This window comes from Scyliorhinus canicula, chromosome 14 (assembly GCF_902713615.1).
Source record: "Scyliorhinus canicula chromosome 14, sScyCan1.1, whole genome shotgun sequence".
NCBI classification, from domain to species: Eukaryota; Metazoa; Chordata; class Chondrichthyes; order Carcharhiniformes; family Scyliorhinidae; genus Scyliorhinus; species Scyliorhinus canicula.
In genome coordinates this window covers 154217859-154240630 of record NC_052159.1, presented here as the reverse complement: position 1 = coordinate 154240630, position 22772 = coordinate 154217859, and the positions used below count along the sequence as shown (strand labels likewise).

Genomic DNA, 22772 nt, shown 5'->3' with positions numbered 1-22772 from the left:
TACTGTGCGTGGTTTTGGTCTCCTTATTTAAGGAATGATGTAAATGCAATGGAGGCAGTTCAGAGGAGGTTTACGGGATTGATACCGGGACTAAGAGGTTATCCTAGACAGGCTGGGTCTGTTTCCACTGGAGCTCGGAAGAGTGAGGGGTTAATTGATTGAAGTGTATAAGATCCTGAATGGTATTAACAAGGTGGACATGGAAAGGATGTTTCCTCCCGTGGATGAGTCCCGAATTAGGGGACAATGATTTAAAATTTGGGCTTGCCCTTAAAGGACAAAGATGAGGGGAAATATTTATCTCAGTGTGTTGTGCGAAATTGGGCACCCCTGTCTCAGAAGGTGAAGAAGAAGATCGCTTATTGTCACAAGTAGGCTTCAAATGAAGTTACTGTGAAAAGCCCCTAGTCGCCACATTCCAGCGCCTGTTCGGGGAGGCTGGTACAGGAATTGAACCCACACTGCTGGCCTGCCTTGGTCTGCTTTCAAAGCCAGCGATTTAGCCCTGTGCTAAACCAGCCCCTATATGGTGGTGGAGGCGGAGCCATTGAATATTTTTAAGGCGGAGGTAGATAGATTTTTGTTACGCAAGGGGATCAAAGGTTATCAGGGGTAGATGGGAATGTGGAATTCAAAACACAAACTGATCAGTCAGAATCTTATTGAATGGCTTGAGGGGCCGAATGGCCTTATCACCCCGCCTATTCGCATGATCCTGTTTCAGAGAATTGCCGGCAAGTTCTCCCTATTGATCTGGTCAATATTTACAGTTCAACCAACATCACAGTAAACAGATTAACTGGTGATTATCACACAGCTAGGCGGTCTTGTGGTGTAGTGGTTGCGTCCCTATCTCTGAACCACAATCTCCGGGTTCAAGCCCAACTCCAGGGCTTGTTGGCCATATAAGGAATGTTCACAACATGGTCCAACAAGCTGATAATCAGCTCGACAATCTTTCAACCCCTTCCCCACTATTCCCCAAAGGGGAAGAACACTGTGGGTGCGAAGATGCATTTAAAATAAGAATAAGGGGGACAGAGTCTCAGGATAGGGGGAAGGTCACTTAGGACTGAGACGAGGGGCCGCGTGGTGGCGCAATGGGTTAGCACTGCTGCCTCACGGCGCCGAGGTCCCAGGTTCGATCCCGGCTCTGGGTCACTGTCCGTGTGGAGTTTGCACATTCTCCCCGTGTCTGCGTGGGTTTCGCCCCCACAACCCAAAGATGTGCAGGGTCGGTGGATTGGCCACGCTAAATTGCCCCTTAATTGGAAAAAATGAATTGGGTACTCTAAATTTATTTTTGAATAGATGAGGAGGAATTCTTTGAAATTCTCTACCCCAGAGGACTGTGGAAGCTCAGTCATTGAACAAAAAACAAAGAAAAGTACAGCACCGGCCGCCCAGGTCCAAGTGACCACGTTCTGGCCTCCGCACCCATTCCCAGACTTGGCATGACCTCCTGACCCCAAAATGTGGCCACGCCAACATTGGCCAACAAAATGAGTATGCTTAAAACTAGGATCACAGATTTCTACACGTTAGAAACATTGAGGGATATGGGGATAGTGCAGGAAAACGGTGCTGAAGTAGAAGACCAGCTATGATCACACTGAATGTCGCAGTGGGCTATAAGTGCAGAATGGCCTCCGCCATCTCCTATTTCTCATGTCCATTTAATAACTCACGGCTAAGTTAGGCGGATTTTTGATTGACAAGGGAGTGAAGGGTTTCGGGGACAGAAAGGAAGCCAGAATCTGATTGAATGGTGGAGTAGGCTTGATGGGCCGAGTGGCCTACTCCTGTTCCTATTTCTCTCCCCATTTAAAGAAGGATCTGCTGGGTGGCACGTGGCACAGTGGTTAGCACTGGGACTGCGGCGCTGAGGACCCGGGTTCAAATCCCGGGCCACTGTCCGTGTGGAGTTTGCACATTCTCCCCGTGTCTGCGTGGGTTTCACCCCCACAACCCAAAGATGTGCAGGTTAGCTGGATTGGCCACGCTAAATTACATAGAACATAGAACAGTACAGCACAGAACAGGCCCTTCGGCCCTCGATGTTGTGCCGAGCCATGATCACCCTACTCAAACCCATGTATCCACCCTATACCCGTAACCCAACAACTCCTCCCCTTAACCTTACTATTAGGACACTACGGGCAATTTATCATGGCCAATCTACCTAACCCGCACATCTTTGGACTGTGGGAGGAAACCGGAGCACCCGGAGGAAACCCACGCACACACGGGGAGGACGTGCAGACTCCACACAGACAGTGACCCAGCCGGGAATCGAACCTGGGACCCTGGAGCTGTGAAGCATTTATGCTAACCACCATGCTACCGTGCTGCCCCAGACGTCTTAATTGGAAAAAAAAAATAATTGGGTACTCTAAATTTTAGAAAAAAGAAGGATGTGCTGAAAAGGAATGTTGAATAGCAAATAAAAACGAGAATAAACGTACTTATATGTACAAATATTTGCTGTATGTGTGCACACTGCATGTCTGTGTGTGTGTGTGTGTGTGTGACTGAGAGAATCAAAGCTTCAGCAGCTCAATGGAGAAGGAACCTCAAAATGAGGGTGGGCCCACCGTCGGCAATTAAAATTGGGATGACAGCTGGCCAGGAAGTGGGATTTCCTTGAATGGTATTTACTTTAATGTCAGACTTCAAATTAACTGGAGCCTCAGAACAAACAGCTTTGGTCTCAGAGGCACGGGAGATCTCCCAGGACTGCTGTACTGCAGATCTAAACTTAGCTCCTCGAGCGAAGCCTCGGAATTACTGTAACGTAAACAAGCTTGGCGATGTTCCTCTCTGAAAGGAAGAACAGGGTTAAGGATGAAGTCTTGGGAAGGGGGTGACGGTTGGAACTCCAATGCAACGGTGTGGGGAAAGTTTTTCTGGTTTATTCTTTGATAGGGCCTGGGCATCGCATTTATTGCCCGTCCTTAATTGCCCTTGAACTGAGCTGCTTAGGCTATCCCACAGGGCAGTGGTGGGAGTCAATCACATTGCTGTGGATCTGGGCCCAAACTTCCCGACCATTCACACCGGCGGGATCTGATCCAACCGGAAACTCTGTTGACAACGGCGGGACCAGACGGCCCCCTGCCGCCCGGCAATGCGGCCGCCGTCGCCACAGGTTGCGCAGAAAGTCATGTAGACTGGACCAGGTAAGGGCGGCAGATTCCCTCCCCTAAAGAACGTTAGATGAGTCTTTACAATCAATGATAGTTTCATGGTCACCACTAACTTTTCAATTCTGGCGCTCATTCATTTAATTTAAATTCCATCACATCTCGGAGCATGAGCCTGGGCTTGTGGTTTACCGGTCCAGTGACATTACTACCATGCCACCATCTCCCATGCATGAGTGCGTTGATCACGAACACAGCCAAGGGTGGGGCAATGAAGGGTGGGGCATAAAGGAGGGCGCCGGCATCAATCTAATGACATGGATTTAGTAAGGTCAGGGGGGGGTAGCAGAATTACAGTCACAAAGGATGCAATTATTCCCAATGGTGTGGGCAAGGCAGAAACAAATTGCTCAACTTCTTTATAGAACAAAGAACAAAGAAAAGTACAGCACAGGAACAGGCCCTTCGGCCCTTCAACCCTGCGCCGATCATGATGTCCCAACTAAAAAATAAACCTTCTGCCAGTCCATATCCCTCTATTTCCTCCCTATTCATGTATCCATCCAGATGCCTCTTAAATGTTGCTAATGTGCTGCTTCCACCACATCCTCTGGCAGCCCGTTCCAGGCACCCACCGCTCTCTGCGTGAAAAACCTACCCCACACATCTCCCTTAAACATTCCCCCTCTGGCCTTGAACCTGTGCCCCTGTGTAATTGACACTTGCGCCCTGAGAAAAAGCCTCTGACTATCCACCCTGTCCATGCCTCTCAGAATTTTGTAGACATCTATCAGGTCTCCCCTCAGCCTCCGTCTTTCCAGTGAAAACAATCCTAGTTTACTTAACGTCGCCTCATAGCCAACACCCCCTCGAGACCAGGCAACATCCTGGTGAACATTCTCTGCACTCTCTCCAAAGCTTCCACGTCCTTCTGATAATGTGGTGACCAGAACTGCACGCAATACTCCACATGCGGCCTAACCAAGGTTTTATACAGCTGCAACATGATTTCTCAACTCCTGTACTCAATGCCCTGGCTGATGAAGGCAAGCATGGCATATGCCTTCTTAATCACCAGGGCCACCTGTTGCCACTTTTAGGGAACTGTGGACCTGCACGCCCGGATCCCTCTGTTAATGTTCCTAAAGGTTCTGCCATTTACAGTATAATTCATACCTAGATTTGATCCCAAAAATGCATTTATTGCACATTATTATTATCTGGAAAGTGCTGCACTGAGAATTCGATAAATGTTTGAGGAAGGGCACGGTAGCACAGTGGTTAGCACGGCTGCTTCACAGCTCCAGAATCCCAGGTTCGATTCCCGGCTGGGTCACTGTCTGTGCGGAGTCTGCACGTTCTCCCCGTGTCTGCGTGGGTTTCATCCGGGTGCTCCAGTTTCCTCCCACAGTCCAAATAATTTTAAAATATTAATTTAGAGTACCCAATTCTTTTTTTCCAGTTAAGGGGCAATTTAACGTGGCCAATTGACCTACCCTGCACATCTTTGGGTTGTGGGGATAAAACCCACGCAAACACAGGGAGAATGCCGCAGTCCAAAGATGGGCAGGTTAGGTGGATTGACCATGCTAAATTGCCCCTCGTGTCCAAAAAAGGGCAGGTGGGGTTACGGGGATATGGTGGAGGTGTGGGGATAGGATGGAGTTGTGGGCTTGGGGAGCGTGCTCTTTCCAAGGGCCGGTGCAGACCCGATGGGCCGAATGGCCTCGTTCTGCACTGTAAATTCAATGTCTATGAAATAAATGTTTGTACGGCTCTGGGGGAAGAGAAGTGGGAGCGGGACGTATTAGATCAGTTGCTGAAAGAGCCGGCACAAGGTTGATGGCTTGAATGGCCTCCTCCTGTGTTGCCAGCCTCCACCACCTTATAAATCAACTGGATACAATTTCAAAACTACTGCAGCTCATCTCTCTCTCTCTCACAACACAAATCAGCTTCTAATGGGAATGCAGGAGAGTGGAGGCAAAGATGGTGATGTACAGACGTACATTTAGTAACGTCCTCCAATAAACGACAGTCAGAGTGAAACGGAGGCATAGAAAACAGTGGCAGGAGGAGGCCATTCAGCCCTCCGGTACTGCTCCGCCATTCAACATGATCGTGGCTGATCCTCTATCTCAACCCCGTACCCCTGTGCCCCTTGACACCTTCAGAGTCTACAAATCTAATTCCTTCTTAAATATATTCAGTAACTTGGCCTCCACAGCCTTCTGTGGTCGCGAATTCCCCAGGTTCACCCCCCTCTGAGTAAATAGATTTCTCCTCATCCCTGTCCAAAATGGGTCATCCCATATCCCTTATTCTAGAACACCCCCCCCCCCCCCCCCCCCCCCCAAAATCAGAGGACACGACATCCCTGTATCCCACCCGTCCGGCTCTGTCAGAACTTTCTACCTTTCAATGAGATCCCCTCTCATTCTTCTAAATTCCAGAGAATACAGGCCCAGTCTACCCAAGTTCTCCTCATACGACGATCATGGCATCCCAGGAATCAATCTGATGAACACTCATATCCCTTCTTAGGTAAGGAGACCAATACGTCACACAATACTCCAGGTGTGTGGTCTCACCAAGGCCCTGTACAGCTGCAGTAAGACATCCTCGCTCCTGTACTCATGTCCTTTTGCGATGAAGGCCCACTTCGTTCAAGTGCTTATATATAGAACAAAAGAACAAAGAAAAGTACAGCACAGGAACAGGCCCTTCGGCCCTCCAAGCCTGTGCCGACCATGCTGCCCGTCTAAACTAAAATCTTCTACACTTCTGGGGTTGTATCCCTCTATTCCCATCCTATTCATGTATTTGTCAAGACCCCCCCTGAAACGTCACTATCGTCCCTGCTTCCACCACCCCCTGCGGCAGCGAGTTCCAGGCACCCACTACCCTCTGCGTAAAAAACTTGCCTCGTACATCTCCTCTAAACCTTGCCCCTCGCACCTTAAACCTATGCCCCCTAATAATTGACCCCTCTACTCCGGGAAAAAGTCTCTGACTATCCACTCTGTCTATGCCCCTCATAATTTTGTAGAACTCTATCAAGCCGCCTCTCCGACATTCCAGTCAGAACAAACCGATTTTATTCAAACTCTCCTCATAGCTAATGCCCTCCATACCAGGCAACATCCTGGTAAATCTCTTCTGCACCCTCTCGAAAGCCTCCACATCCTTCTGGTAGTGTGGCGACCAGAATTGGACACTATACTCCAAGTCTGGCCGAACTAAGGTTCTATACAGCTGCAACATGACTTGCCAATTTTTATACTCAATGCCCCGGCCAATGAAGGCAAACATGCCGTATGCCTTCTTGACTACCTTCTCCACCTGTGTTGCCCCTTTCAGTGACCTGTATCTGAACTTCTTTTATTAAAACAAAATAAATTTAATTATATTGAGCCTTTCACAGCCTCAGGATAACCCAAATCATTACACAGCCACTGAAATACTTTGTTGGGAGTGGAGACAGCATTGTAATGTATGGAGCAACTATCAATCTGCCACAAACAGCAACACAATGTTTGCTGTGCGATAATATCGCCAGAGCACAGGGGGAAACTCGCTTTTCCTAATCAAATGACTTGTGCGCCCACATGTGAGGGTAAACGGGGCCCTGGTTTAATGTCTCACCTGAAAGGCAGCATGAGACACTCCCTCAGCATTACATTGAGAATACCAACCCGGATCCTGAGCTCCAGTGACGGGAGTGGGACTTGAACCCTCAACCCCCTAACGCCGAGGCGAGAGTGCTCCCCATGGAGTCACAATCGCACATAAATGCAAACTAAAAACCTTCCTGTACATTGTGTTATGGTCCAGGGTTTAGAGAACCCCAAAGTGCATCATGGAGTTCACCTGACCCACGACTTTTAATAGATTGTGGTATGGGGAGCACACGGCCCACTCTACAGGTGGGGTACAGCAGAAATGGAAAAGTATTTTTTAAAGCAAAACATTGTTTATTCTATGAACTCAAGTTAACCTTTTTAAAACATACAGTGAACATCTTAGCAACCATTAATTCAAATACAACTCCAAAGACTACAACACTAAGTAATCCTTTAAGCTTTCCTTTTAACATCCATACGACTTTAAAAGATCTTTTAACAGAAGCACATTAGGTTTACATTCACTACAGAGAACATTTATAGTTCTGATTTCGCCAAATGATCAAGAGATAGTCTTTTGATGGCAGAAAGAACAGCAGTACACCTGCTCTGTCTGGCTTCAGCTCCAACACTGAAAACGAAACTAAAACACACCCTGCAGCAAACAGCCTAAAACAAAAGTAAAAAGCCGAATAGACAGCTCCACCCACTCTCTGACATCACTGCAGTAGCAAACGCCCATTTCTTAAAGGTACTCGCACATGACAATTGGAAGCAAAAAGGAAAATGGTGGAAAATCTCAACAGGTCTGGCAGCATCTGTCGGGAGAGGAAAGAGCTCACATTTCGAGTCCAGGTGACCCTTTGTCAAAGCTAAAAGACTGGGAGATATTTATACTGTGGGGCGAGGGAATGAAAGATGAGTCCTAGCCACAGAAACTGCTAATAGCAGTCCCCAGAGAGAATAAAAGGCGTGAAAGGCCAAACAGCAGAGAAACTAAAATCAGAGGGTAAACTGTGACAGGTGTAGGGGGAGGGGAGAAGCAAAGGGGAGAAAAGGTAAGAAGGTGGGGGCAAGACGGGGGGGGGGGGGGGGGGGGAATATATATATAAAGAAAGACAAGAAAGGTAAAAGACAGTTGAAATGAAATGCGATGAAAACAAAGGGGTCTAGGTGGGGTAGAGCTGACCATCTGAAGTTGTTGAATTTGATGTTGAGACCGGAAGACTGTAGCATGCCTACCCGGAAGATGAGTGTTGTTCCTCTAGTTTGCGTTGAGCTTCAACTGGAAAAATAAAACGCTCATCTTTCATTCTCACCCTAGAGTATAAATATTTCCCACTTTCTCTGTCTTTTAGCTTTGACAAAGGGTCATCTGTACTCGGAACGTTCGGTCTTTTCTCTCCCTATAGATGCTGCCAGACCTGCTGAGATTTTTCACCATTTTCTCTTTCGGTTTCAGATTCCAGCATCCGCAGTCATTTGCTTTTATTCTGTACATTGTAAGGTCGTGTCACAATTCAAAGGAACTTTGGGAAACATGATTCGCAGGAGTGTAGGTATTAAACATTCCATTCTATCCAAACACCGCCTGTACTTACAACCCCCCCCCCCCCCCCCCCAGTGTTACAGCGTTGCCTCCAGCTCCCCATAAATGCATCCCCAGTGCCTCATTTATCCGTTCCCAATTGAACAAACTCTCCTTGGGGGTGTCCCGTTTCCTGTTCCTCCACAAAAATGTTCAAACAGCAGCCTGTCTTTAAGCATTGTATAATGCCGAAAGCAGACGTGCTCCCTACCTAACTGGTTTTAATCAACACCCACCTCTCTCCGGCACATTCCAGAAGGAATGAATAGCTTTTGTCTAGCCAGGGGCTGAGCACTACTTCTGCAGTGACCTCTCGCAGTTGTGATTTCAATTAGTTCCACACTGTAAGGTGAAAGATTGTCTTCAAATCTCACTCACAAAAGACTGGAAACAGTTATGCATTTACAAGCTGACACACCCCCACATGCAGCAACGGTACCAAAAGCTTTGAGACATTACAAGATGTGTTTTATACTCGACCAGGAGCCCACTAAAAGCTGCATTCATCTCAAATTTGATCCTGTGCTTCAACAACCCGGCATTTATCCCGCACCTTTAAAGTAGGGACGCATTCCAAGGTGCCTCGCCAGAAGCGTTAACGAGCAAAACCTGGCAAAAGGAGATGAAGGTTGTGGCAGCAGAGTGGCACAGTGGGTTAGCCCTGTTGCCTCAAGGCGCCGAGACCCCAGGTTCGATTCTAGGTCACTGTCCGTGTGGAGTTTACACGTTCTCCCCGTGTTTGCGTGGGTTTCGCCCCCACAACCCAAAGATGTGCAGGGCAGGTGGAATGGTCACGCTAAATTGCCCCTTCATTGCAAAAATGATTTGGGAACTCTAAATGAAAAAAAGAGATGAAGTTTGCATGATTTAATGAGGATCGCAAAAGGGGCGGGGGGGGGTGGAGTTGTTTAGGGAGAGATTTCCACAGCTTTAGGGCCTAGAAAGGTGAAGGCGCAGTGGCCAATAGAGGAGCGATTAAAGTCACGGATTCTCGAGAGGCCAGAGTTGGAGGAATGTTGGTGCCTCAGAGAGCTGGGGGGGGGCTGCAGGAGATCACATAGAATGGGCAGGGCGAGGCCACGGAGGGACTTGGAAAACCAGGATGAGAATTTTAAATCCGAAGCATGTACGGACCAGGAATCTATTGCCAAACAGCAAATCTTTCTCAGCAATCGATTTACTTTGTTTTCATAAAGTTAGAGTACCCAATTATTTTTTTCCCCCCTCAATTAAGGAGCAATTTAGCGTGCCCTGCACATCTTTTTGGGTTGTGGGGGGTGAGAGCCATGCAGACACAGGGAGAATGCGCAAACTCCACACGGACAGTGACCCGGGGCCGGGATCGAACCCGGGTCCTCGGCGCTGTGAGGCAGCAGTGCTAACACTGTGCCACCATGCCGCCCTGGCAATCGATTTATTATTCAGTGCAAGAGCCATGTAATAAATTTGGTATCAATTGGATCCTAGATAATAACAAAAACTCTATCTTTAATGCTTACATTAATGGTTAAGATCTGAAAGAAATGCTGTACTCTTTCTAGGGCCATCTGATGTGAGACCAGGCCGAGTAAATGTTTTGTCCCTGCTTAAACGACCTTCTATTAATCGTTACTAACTGGACCCTTCACTTCCGATAGTATACTTGGGCAGCCGAAAGCTCACTATCTGTTAGATAAAAAATGTGTTGAAAATATTTCATGCACTTGAAAATTTACCACAAATACACAATTTCAACCTCAGACACCGGAAAGATCAGCCAGCTTGACAGATTTGGGCGATTTCTTGTAGTTTTCCACTTGAACTGGAAACCTCCAACTGCCCAGCTGGAGATTCAGGCCGGGATTCTCCGCCGGCAGGATTCTCCGTTTTGCCGGCACCCGCGGGTTCCCCGTCGGCAAGGGGCTACCCCACAATGGGAAACCCCATTGACCAGCTTAACGGACGATCCCGTCGGTGGGTCGGGGCAGAAATGTGGCGCAGCGGGGCAGAGAATCCCGCCCCAGGTCCTTCCAAACTTTCCATGCACCTGGCGGGAAGAGTTTCAGTTGGATTATACTTGATGCTTGCACGCCTGTCACGGCCGAGCAGTTCCCGATAATGAGTTGAGAGGACCGCACAGCGTTAAAGCATTGGCTCAAGCACACATATTCTGCAAAAATATGTTGGCAGCATTAAGTTAAATTTACATCACCGAATCGCAGAATTGTTACAGCACAAACTGGCCATTCTGCCCATCCTGTCTCTGTTGGCTCTCCGAATGAGCAATTCATCTAATGCCACTTTACCTTCCACCCATATCATGTAACACTTTCTTCCCTCTCAGCTAAGAATCCAATTCCATCTTGAATTCCTCAATTGATTGTTCTTCCACCACACTCTCGGGCTGTGCATTCCAGACACGAACCACTCACTGGGAAAAAAAGTTTTTTCTCATGTCTCCATTGCTTCTTTTGCCATTTACCTTAAATCTGTATCATCTTTTTTCTCGACCCTTCCACCAATGGGAACAGTTCCCCCCTGTCTACTCTGTCCAGAACTCTCATGATTTTGAACACCTCTACTCTCAACCTTTTCTTCGCCAAAAAAACAGTTCCTACTGGGTGGCCCGGTAGCACAGTGGCTAGCACTGTTTGCTTCACAGCTCCAGGGTCTCAGGTTCGATTCCCAGCTTTGGTCGCTGTCTGTGTGGAGTCTGTACGTTCTCGCTGTATCTGTGCGGGTTTCCTCCGGGTACTCCGGTTTCCTCCCATAGTCCAAAGATGTGCGGTAAGGTGGATTGGCCATGCTAAATTTCCCGTAGTGTCCAAAAAGGTTAGGTGGGGTTACTGGGTTACTGGGGTAGGGTAGAGGTGTGGTGGCACAGTGTTAGCACTGCTACCTATGGCGCTGAGGACCCGGATTCGATCCCGGCCCTGGGTCGCTGTCTGTGTGGAGTTTGCATATTCTTCCCGTGTCTGAACATAGAACATAGAACATAGAACAGTACAGCACAGAACAGGCCCTTCGGCCCTCGATGTTGTGCCGAGCAATGATCACCCTACTCAAACCCACGTATCCACCCTATACCAGTAACCCAACAACCCCCCCCCCTTAACCTTACTTTTTAGGACACTACGGGCAATTTAGCATGGCCAATCCACCTAACCCGCACATCTTTGGACTGTGGGAGGAAACCGGAGCACCCGGAGGAAACCCACGCTCACACGGGGAGGACGTGCAGACAGTGACCCAGCCGGGAATCGAACCTGGGACCCTGGAGCTGTGAAGCATTTATGCTAACCACCATGCTACGTGGGTTTCAGCCCCACAATCCAAAGATATTCAGGTTAGGTGGATTGGCCACGCTAAATTGCCTCATAATTGGAAAATAAATAATTGGGAGCTCAAAGAAAAAAATTGCGTGCTCTTTCAAAGGGCCGGTGCAGACTCGATGGATGGATTTGTTTATTGCCATGTGTACCGAGATGGGCTGAATGGCCTCCTTCTGCACTGTAAATTCTATGATTCTCCAATCTATCGACCTAACCAAAGTTTCTAATCGCTAGAGCTATTCTCATGGAACATTCTCTGCTCAATACAGGGGCTTCAATGTTCCAAAATGTTTCACAGATACGCATGGGAATCAAAGGCCATTCAGATCTCTGACCCAATTCTTTATTCATTAAGATCATGACTGATCTGTGAGCTAACTCCATATACCAGGCTTTGCCTCATGCCATTAATATCTTTGGATAACGAAAGTCTATCTTATCTCAGATTAAAGCGAATAATTAACAGTGCTACAATTGCCGCTGCAGCAGATTGCTCTGACCCTCCACCACTCTCTCTACGTTACAAGTATCTCCTAACTTCATTCCTGGAAAGGCCAACTCCAATTCTACCCCCCTGGTTCTCCCAACCAGTGGAAAATTCCTCTGTTTATCCACCTCGCCAGCTTCCTTTTCCCAGTTTAAAATCGGCATTGTTTGATCAATGGCTCCTGCCCGATAAAGCGCCGCACACCCAACTGAATCGACGAACACGCCATCCCTTTCCTCTTCACCCAGGGGTGATCAGGGTCAACCAAAAAACTAAGACCACACAATTCTGACAGAGAAAATCGTGAATTCCCCAGGCAAATCGTGAACCCATAAATTCATCAATTTCATTCTGGATCAAGAAAAATAAAATTCTCAATAAAAGTTCAAGAGAAAATAAATTGCAGGTTATCTATGAACTTACCAAGGTTCAGCTGCCAACCTTTCCCTCCAGTACCCGCTCTAATCAGGCTGCCCGGGTGTTCAAGTGTGGATTTGATTTGAGCAGTCCTAATCAAGGGTGTGCCAGGATTTACTGCCTGGACCACTTCTGTATCTAATTGATACCAATGTCTTGGATTCAGAAACAAATGCAAATTGGCCAACAAGGTTGGAAAGGGCGGCGGAATCAGGGGAGGTGCTTTAGAAATGACAGAGCATAATGGACAAAGTGACCAAATGGGCTGCAAACGCAGAAACCTCTTTTTAAAAAAACAGACAAGTGTAAATTGGTGGAATTTGAAGCCATAATCCTCCGCCTGAGAGGTTAGAGTGCCCTCCTCTGTCATTCTGACACTGGGGTTGCGACTTTCCAGTCACGCCCGCCCAAGGGGCGTGCACGGTAGCACAGCGGTTAACACTGTTGCTTCACAGCGCCAAGGACCCAGGTTGGGTCACTGTCTGTCCAGAGTCTGCACGTTCCCCCCAAGGGGCTGGTTTAGCACAGGGCTAAAGAGCTGGCTTTTAAAGCAGGCCAAGGCAGGCCAGCAGCGCGGGTTCAATTCCCGTACCAGCCTCCCCGAACAGGCGCCGGAATGTGGCGACTAGGGGCTTTTCACAGTAACTTCATTTGAAGCCGACTTGTGACAATAAGCGATTTTCATTTCAGTTTTCATTTTCATGTCTGCGTGGGGTTTCCTCCGGACCCTCCGGTTTCCTCCCACAAGTCCCGAAAGACGTGCTTGTTAGGTGAATTGGGCATTCTGAATTCTCCCTCTGTGTACCCGAACAGGCGCCGGAATGTGGCGACTAGGGGCTTTTCACAATAACTTCATTGCAGTGTTAATGTAAGCCTACTTGTGACACTACTAAAGATTATTATTATTATGGAACTGGAAATTCTCGGCCAAAGTCAACGGACCTTTGGCCGGTCCGTCGAGTTTTCCATCCCGCCCGCAACAATCCGTAGGCGGATCCAGAAAATCCCAGCATGAATGTCAGGAATGTTAATCTCTGCCGTTAGAATCAAAAGCCGCCTAGCGCCCTCGCAATGCCTCCGGGAACTCAACAAACTGCCAGCGCGAGTTTGCCACAACTTGGGGGAATAGACTGTTGGGCGAAAGGTGGTGAATCGACTCCAGGGAAGTGTCTGGAACCCCGTGGGGTGCTTTCGGGAAGAAGTATTGTTTACAGTGACAGAGCAATGGAATGGCAATACCTCGCTGGGTTACACTAAACAGTTTCACGAGAGACGGCCGATCTTTTCTAACATTGAGTCAAAGAATCACAGGCAGTCGGATACTCTGCCTTCTCCCAGTCAGACAGCATACTTTATATTAAACACAAAAAGAAAATATTTTTTTAAAAAAGGAACGTTAATCTCTTAGCACTGAGAACCTACAGCCATGTGATGACCCGCCAAATGGTCACACGTAGTCTGTTCGAGCCGACATCAATCAATGAGCACGAGGAATGAAGCAGCTGTGTGTACAATCCACAACACTCACTACAGCAACTCACCAAGGCTCCTTCGACAGCACCACCCAAACCCACGACTGCTGCCACCCAGAAGGACAAGGGTAGCAGCTACCTGGGAACCCCACCACCTGAAGGTTCCCCTCCAAGTCACTCACCACCCTGACTTGGAAATGCATCGCCGTGCCTTCACTCTCACTGGGTCAAATTCTTTAGCTCCCTCCCTAACAGCACTGTGGGCGTACCTACACCACACAGGCTGCAGCGGTTCAAGAAGGCGGCTCACCACCACCTTCTCAAGGATGCGCCATGAGTACGAGCCTTGCCAGCAGCATTCACATCTCGAGAGTGAATTTATTTTTAAGATGACGGACAATGTAAACTTGACTTGGAAAACACCACAACACAGGACAAACACAGGAGAGAGATCTCTCTCTCTCACCTCAAGGCACAACAGCAAACCGAGTTAGAATGTCTTTCCTTACAGCCTTACAAATGGGAAAATAATGATAAAAGCAGCAGAGCAACAATTTATTTTCCCGTCTTCCAACCTTTAAAAAATTCAGCAAAAAACGTTTTCAATGACACGTCATCATTAACACCACTTGCCCTTGGGTAATGAGCAGGAAATGCAGAGTCTGTTCCATTCACCCTGACTGGAAATAAATGATCAATTTGACGGTCACTGGTGATAAACTGCAGGATCAAGCCATTCCACAAACAATACCAATTCATCTAAAGCCAAGCACGCAGAGTAAGAACTAGCGGTCGCTCTTTGGTGAAGAGAGGGGGGGAGGGAACGAAAATTGCAGTGCGCCATTTTCATGTTGATTAAAAAGGAAATCTTACCGGAACCTCGTACACCTCCTGTGTGTCATCCAACAGGTGGACCTTGATGGGGACAAGTTTTCCGGAGGGTGAATGGGGTGGTTTCTGGCCAGGTTCCAAGGTGCTAATTCCAGTGTTCTCCTGTGACCCCAGCCTTGCTCCAGGGGTCTGAGGTGAATGGTGTGTCAGCTCCACATCCGCCATATTTTCAGCAACAGTTGCCGGCTGCAAACAGGGAATCATTGAAATAAAATGTAATAGAACATAGCACAGAACAGGCCCTTCAGCCCTCAATGTTGTGCCGAGCCATGATCACCCTACTCAAACCCACGTATCCACCCTATACCCATAACCCAACAACCCCCCCCTTAACCTTACTTTCATTAGGACACTACGGGCAATTTAGCATGGCCAATCCACCTAACCCGCACATCTTTGGACTGTGGGAGGAAACCGGAGCACCCGGAGGAAACCCACGCACACAGGGGGAGGACGTGCAGACTCCATACAGACAGTGACCCAGCCAGGAATCGAACCTGGGACCCTGGAGCTGTGAAGCATTTATGCTAACCACCATGCTACCCTGCTGCCCTAATATAATGCATGTTTCCATTGACACCTGTCTGGGGTTGCACAGTGGGGAAGGCCATCTACAGACAAGATAGACATAACCAAGGGTGGCCGGTGGCGCAGTGGGTTAGCACTGCTGCCTCACGGCGCCGAGGTCCCGGGTTCGATCCCGGCTCTGGGTCAGTGTCCGTGTGGAGTTTGCACATTCTCCCCGTGTCTGCGTGGGTTTCACCCCCACAACCCAAAGATGTGCAGGGTAGGTGGATTGGCCACGCTAAATTGCCCCTTAATGGGAAAAAATGAATTGGGTACTCTACATTCATTTTTTAAAAAGATAAGATATAATCTGCAAAGGTTTATGATCAAGTGAATTTTTAAATATGTTTGTGCATAGTACAGGACCAGGCCATTTGGCCCAACTGGTCTATGTTAGTGTTTATGTTCCTGGCCGCACTCTTCCATATCCTCCTATTGTCATATTCTTCTATTCCCTTCTCCCTCATGTGTTTAACCAGCTTCCCCTTACCTGCATCTTTATATTCACCTCAACTACTCCCTGTGGTAGTGATTTCCAATTTCTTACCACTCTCTGGGTAAAGAGGTTTCTCCTGCATTTCCGACTGGATTTATTAGCGACACTGATGGCCCCTAGATCTGGTCTTGCCACAAGTGGAAACATTTGCTCCAGGTCCCCCCCCAACCCCCCACCTCGCACCCCTTCATTAATTTCAAGGCCTTCGATCAGGTCAGCTCTGGGGCCTATCTGCCCAGGCTTTCCTCATGTCAGGTCAGCTTCTAGTTTAGTCACTTGGCAAAAAACCAACTTGTCATATTGTCTTACAGGAAAACATAGTTGGGTTAATCATGTGATCGACAGGATGGTCAGTGATCAGCGGGATTACTGGAAAGCAGGAACATCAGTATCTGAAAGGAGCAATTCCTTCATGAAACCTGATTTGCGAAGACAGTAAAGAATACTATCACGGTGAGACTATGTACAAATGACCTGAGACGTATTGGATTCAACTATGATTCCCCTGCAGGTGAATAGCTGGTCACACATTCACTCACAAGACAGCCCTTCCGGCAACTCCAGGACTACCTCAGCCCTTTAACAATGGAAGAACTTGCATTTATATAGCACCAGCTGGGCTCAATCCTTGTTCCGGCTGAGATAGTGATTGAAATCATGTCCTGATGATTTTTTTCCAGGGTTGGACACAGCAGTCCTCCCGGATACTTGTGGCAAGATTTAACGGAAGCGTTTCTAAGTGTCATTTCGGGCAGGTTAAGCTGGGAGTTTCGGCCTCGCTGTCAGCGAGTTCCCTGCTAACCACACTGGAGAGTTCCTCTCCAGGCGAGCCCACACTTCCAATCTCTTTTCTTCACTGAGGAGTTGAACTCGCCGGCCAGACTGGCTCCTCAGAGATCGGGCCACCGTTTTGAAAGGGTGCCCCGATCTCTAAGTGAGCTGGAAGGTCGTCCCCCCTCCCCCCCCCCCCCCCCCCCCCACCATGGGCAATGTCACCCCCACACCCATGGACATTACCACCCCCTCCCACCCCAAATGAGGACACCCCGCTATGGGGTCGCCGAGAACTCGCGCTTTTCTGGTCTTCCTCGCCCCCTTTTGAGCCCCCCCCCCCCTCCCCCGCCCCGTCAAGACTTCCACCCTTCAGCTCTCCCCAACCTTCCAGAGGCCCCTCCATACCCACCCGTCATCCAACCCTCATTCCTCCAATCATGAGCATGGCCCTCCTCAGGCCCTCACCCTTGGCAGTGCTACCCTGGCACTACCACCCTGACAGTGCTACCTAGGCACTCTGCCCTGTCCACTGACCACCCAGAGACTTTAAATGGCCTGGGAACCGGGCCCCCCCCTCTCCTCAACCGGGTACCGCTCTGCCTGGACCACGTTTGCGTGGACCAGTACTAATCGGCACTCAGCTGCGATCTCCCTGATAGATTCCGGTTAGATCCGGCGCGGTGTAGTGGGTTCTTAAACCTACTTAGCCGTGCGAGCCTGGGTCCCGCCCACAAGATTGCTACATCTTAATAGATCTAACGTCTATCGGGAAGCCCAGCAGGAGGGGGGAAGGGGGTCTCACCCAGCATCTACCGGCCATGTTCCGCTCAGGTTCCAGTGGGTCGCGGCCGCTATATCGCTCCCTCGATCGCCATTTCCTGGTCACTCCAGGCCAATCCTGGAGGGTTAGCAACCATCACTTTGAAATGTCATCAGAATTGACGCAAAAGGGCAGCACGGTGGCCTAGTGGTTAGCACAACCGCCTCACGGCGCTGAGGTCCCAGGTTCGATCCCGGCTCTGGGTCACTGTCCGTGTGGAGTTTGCACATTCTCCCCGTGCCTGCGTGGGTTTCGCCCCCACAACCCAAAGATATTGCAGGGTAGGTAGATTGGCCACGCTAAATTGCCCCTTAATTGGAAAAAATAATTGGGTAACCTAAATTTATAAAAAAAAAGAATTGACGCAAAGAGTGGACGTGTTTTAAACTTCACACAAGACAGCCCGTATCACTTGCTTGACCTCTTGAGCCCAGTTATGGGGTACCACTGGTAAGTAAAACATGTATTTGTGGGGAGACAATTGAAGCTGCCTTGAGAAAATATATTTTTTAAATTTTAATTTAGAGCACCCAATTCATTTTGTCCAATTAAGGGGCAATTTAGCGTGTCCAATCCACCTACCCTGCACATCTTTGGGTTGTGGGGGTGAGACCCACGCAGACACGGGGAGAATGTGCAAACTTCACACAGACAGTGACCCAGAGCCGGGATCGAACCTGGGGCCTTCGCGCCGTAGGGCCGCAGTGCTAACCACTGTGCCACCGTGCTGCCCTCAGACACATCTTAACCAGGCGGCACTGTAGAACAGTGGTTGGTGCACTGTAGGGATGCTATGGAATCTAAGGGCGACTTACGGCAGTTTTGAGAAACGAACAACTCTGCACCTTCAATCTCCACGTGGCATCAAGATAATGAATTGAAGAACGAGTTCTGACACATTCTGCACAGTTAGCGTCCCATCACAGATGCAGAAAATACCAAAGACAGGCCACATCATTAAACTGAAACCGTACACATCCGAAGGCGGGATTGAGTGCCAGGAAACCATAAACCTCCCACATGGATCACAAATCTCAGCTCCATGGCACCAACAAGCATCGGCCACCTCTTCAACACAAAATAATCCTAAAGAAACACAAGCCTCGCCAAGCCATGTTGCGTGCCTTGGTCTCAATTCGCTCATCCATTTTCTTCACTATGATGTGGGCCGATTACTATTTGGCTTCTCCCTCCGACCCTCTATCAAACCCGCCTTTCCGAGTTGGTATTAATTGTGAGTTCTCAAGGGCAGCACGGTGGCCTAGTGGTTAGCACAACCGCCTCACGGCGCTGAGGTCCCAGGTTCGATCCCGGCTCTGGGTCACTGTCCGTGTGGAGTTTGCACGTTCTCCCCGTGTCTGCGTGGGTTTCGCCCCCACAACCCAAAAATGTGCAGAGTAGGTGGATTGGCCACGCTAAATTGCCCCTTAATTGGAAAAAATAATTGGCTAATCTAAATTTATTTTTAAAAAAAAATTTTTTTAATAAAAAATTGTGAGTTCTCAGTAAAAATTATTTCCTCCCGTCACCTATCCACTGCCTCGTTGTGCCTCTGAGAAATGGGAGGTTTGGAATGGGAGAGTAAAATAAACACCTTTTAAGAGTTGCAGAATGCTAGATTGAATATCTTTCCGAATCTCCATCACAGCACCGCCTTCACCACTCCCAGTTTAAAAGGCGACTTGGGGTAGACGTCAGAATAAATGCCCTTCCCAAAATCGTGTTCAGTGGTGGGGGGCCCTTTGCGAGTTGGCCAAGTGTGTTCACATCTTGCTGGTTGGCCCTGTGAGATCTTTGGTCTCAATTTGACCGCCTGAATCTTTAATGCGTCACCCAAATGTTCCAACTATTCCACAGACAGTCAATCAAACCCATTCGGTAATTGTAGCCGCCAGTTTCGAAAGGTATCACTGGCACCTCTGGGCCAGGATCCTGCGGTTTACAAGTTCCTGTCCAGAGGCCAAAATCCAGGCTGACACTCCCAACAAAGGTGCTGCACTGTCTCAGGAGCTGTTTTTCAGGTGTGACATTAAACTGAGGCCCTTCCAGGTGGTATTGTCTCCTCAATTCAGCAGGTCAGATGTCAAGATCTTGGAGAGAATGCGGTGGAGATTTATTATTACAGGACCGGGGGGGGGGGGGGCTTCAGTTACGTGAAGAAGCCAAAATAGTTCTCCTTGGAGCAGAGAAGGTTTAGGGGAGATTTGATAGAGGAGTACAAAAATCAGGGGTGGTTTTGTCATCAGTGAGGAGAAACTGTTTCCATTGACGGGAAGGTTGGTAACCAGAGGAATTAAGAGTCAGGGGGAGGGGATGATGAAACAACGTTAGTTCGGTAACATTCTCCTAAAAATAAGCTACGTCCTGCCTGACAGTCAAACTGGGGTCCGTTGACCCCTGAGGACTGCGGAGAGTTTCCAGGGGATTTAGATGAATATCTGAATGAGTGTCGAATGATAGAATCCCTACAGTGCCGAAGGAGGCCGTTCGGCCCATCGGGTCTGCGCCGACCCTCCGGAAGAGCATCCTACCTAGGCCCACGCCCCCACCCCATCCCCGTAACCCAGTAACCCCACCCAACCTTTTGGGCACTGGGGGGCACTTTGGCGTGGCCAATCCACCCAGCCCGCACATCTGTGGAGCAGTGGCTGGAGATGTTTTCTGGTGATTGGCAGAAGTTCATGTCAGTCATTCGCCGCACCTTCGGGCGCCTGTGGGTCATTGCTGATAATCGCGGGCAAACCAGCGATGGCCAATCACTCCCTCAACATCTCTTCACTTCCCACTAGCACCACACCCACGTGGGAATATTTCAAATACTCACTAGTGTGCTGCGAATAACCAATTTCTTTCTGTTCTTTTATGGGTGTGGGGCATTTGCTGCCCATCGATAATTGCTCTTAAACTCTAGTGGCTTTGCTGAACCGTTTCGGAAAACAGTTAAGAGTCAACCACATAGGCTGTGCGTCTGGAGTCGCATGTAGGCCAGGCCAGATAAAGGTGGCAGATTTCCTTCCCTAAAGGTGCTTTACAACAATCAATCATGGTCACCGTTTCTGAGACTAGCTTTCAATTCCACATTTTATTCCACCAGTTGCCGTGGTGGGGATTTGAACTCACGGCCCCAGAGCATTAGCCTGGGCCTCTTAAACCATCATCTTCCTCGTGAACTTCACCCAATTACCCCCTGGTGTCTCTTCGATAAAACAATTAAGCGTTAGCGATTTATCTCTCGGGAGTTTGCTTTTCTATAAATTCTTTCCTGTAGCCACGAGACGCAGCCAGTGAAAATAAAGATTTGGTTGCAACAGCTGAAATGGTCAGAAAATATCTGGTGCAAAACACAGAAGCTGGTCAGCGTCTTGGGACTAATCTGGAGTTAAACTGCATGCTGTAAATTGAAAATGATGTCTTGCAGCAACGATTGGAATTTGGATGGGGTTTCTGATCGTTGCTCCATTTATAAAGGGCTTCTTCAAACGACAAAGTTTGGTAACTACTGCACTACGATTGGGATGAAGCGGCAGCCGAGGAGATGGACATCCTGCATTCAGTTAGAAAGCAACGCAGCCTGTGACCTTTGGAGGAGACCGACTATTATAGCTGACAACATGAAAATAGTGCACCCGGGGAGAGAAAAACGAAACAGCAATTAATATAAATGCTGCTGTGAAATGCAGCACTGGTTAAAACGTGAGATCAGCATCTTTTTGATTAATGCACTGATGTGTCAGTGGGTTAGCCTCCGACTGATAACAACAACTTGCATTTAAATAGCACCTTTACCACCAGACACGATTCAACTAATTGGGAACAAAGTCCCACAGCGAGCGCGTTTAGCCACTCGTGTCCAGCGCTGGAAGTGCCGAGGAACACATGGTTATACAACGCGACTCACGTTGTATAAGGAGCCTCAGCGGGGAACGTCGGGCCGAAGCCGCACATAGCCTTTTTGGAAAATTGGAGAGCTGCCCACGCTGGAACTCCCCAGTGTAGCGAGAGGCCCCCGCAGCAACCCCTAACCCCAGCCCAAATGCACCATGGGAGGGTCCCCGGCCCCTCCCCCAAAAATACCCACACAGGGCACCTCCAGCCCAATCACTTGAGCGCAAAAACTGCCAGCTTGGCAATGCCAATCTTGTACCCTGGCAATGCCCCTGCCAGCTGACAGTGGCACCTTGGCAGTGCAGGCCTCCCAATCCATGGGAGACCCCCCCATGAGTGCCATTCCATCTGGTTCTGTTGGAACAGCACTCGCCCAAAGTCTCCGAGACGAAGGGGATAGACCCCAAGGCTCAGGTACCTGGGGAATCTGCTCATCAAAGTGAGACTAGCTGCCTCGCTCTAACCTGCAGACAAACAGTGATCCCAGCCACAATGGGTGGGATTTACCTAGCAATGTCTTCTGAGATCGCGTAAGATCACGCAAAGTGTAGGGGCAGCACGGCGGCTCAGTGGTTAGCGCCTGCAGTCTCACGGCGCCGAGGTCCCAGGTTCAATCCCGGCTCTGGGTCACTGTCCGTGTGGAGTTTGCACATTCTCCCCGTGCTTGCGTGGGTTTCGCCCCCACAACCCAAAGATGTGCAGGGTAGGTGGATTGAACACGCTAAACTGCCCCTTAATTGGAAAAAAATGAATTAGGTACTCGAAGTTTATGAGAAAATAAGATCAGGCGAGGCGTTGTGAGCCGGGTCCATCCCGGGAGGGGGGGGCCACACTGTGCTGCGGCAAGCTGCTTTTTGGCCGCAGGGTGACAGTTGCATCGCTGCCACTGTGAATTACTCAGCAACAGTGACTACACTTCAAAAGTACTTCATTGGCTGTACAGCATAAGTTACTGCAGATTTGTCCATTTGCTCGAGTAGATTACATGTTGCCAGAGACTTGAAACTCCTGCAATCTGTGATATTCCTTTAAGCAATCCAATGGCCACAGGTCAAAACAGGTTCCCCCTTCCCCCCCCCCCATCCCCCCCCCCCCCCCCCCCCCCCCCAAACACCAGCTTACCTCCTGTTCTTCCTGAGGCATGGCTGATCAGCATAAAAGCACAGCCTCCCCAAGTCAGCAAGAGTCAGTTAGAAAACTGATATATACAGGGACTTTTGTATTTCAAATGAAACTGGTCAAGGCTCCCGGTAATAGGAGCCTCAGCTCGTAGCACATTTATGATCTGCTAAATGTAA

General features: G+C 48.9%; 1 protein-coding gene across 1 annotated transcript in view; it reads right to left on the bottom strand.

Moving 5' to 3' along the window:
- Positions 1–22772, bottom strand: part of farp1 (FERM, RhoGEF (ARHGEF) and pleckstrin domain protein 1 (chondrocyte-derived)) — a 279415-nt gene that overhangs the window by 239176 nt on the left and 17467 nt on the right. The window contains exon 2 of the mRNA XM_038819138.1: positions 14915–15118. Within this exon, the coding sequence (XP_038675066.1) occupies positions 14915–15097 (183 nt within the window). The 5' untranslated portion in view covers positions 15098–15118. The remainder of the gene's footprint in view (positions 1–14914; positions 15119–22772) is intronic.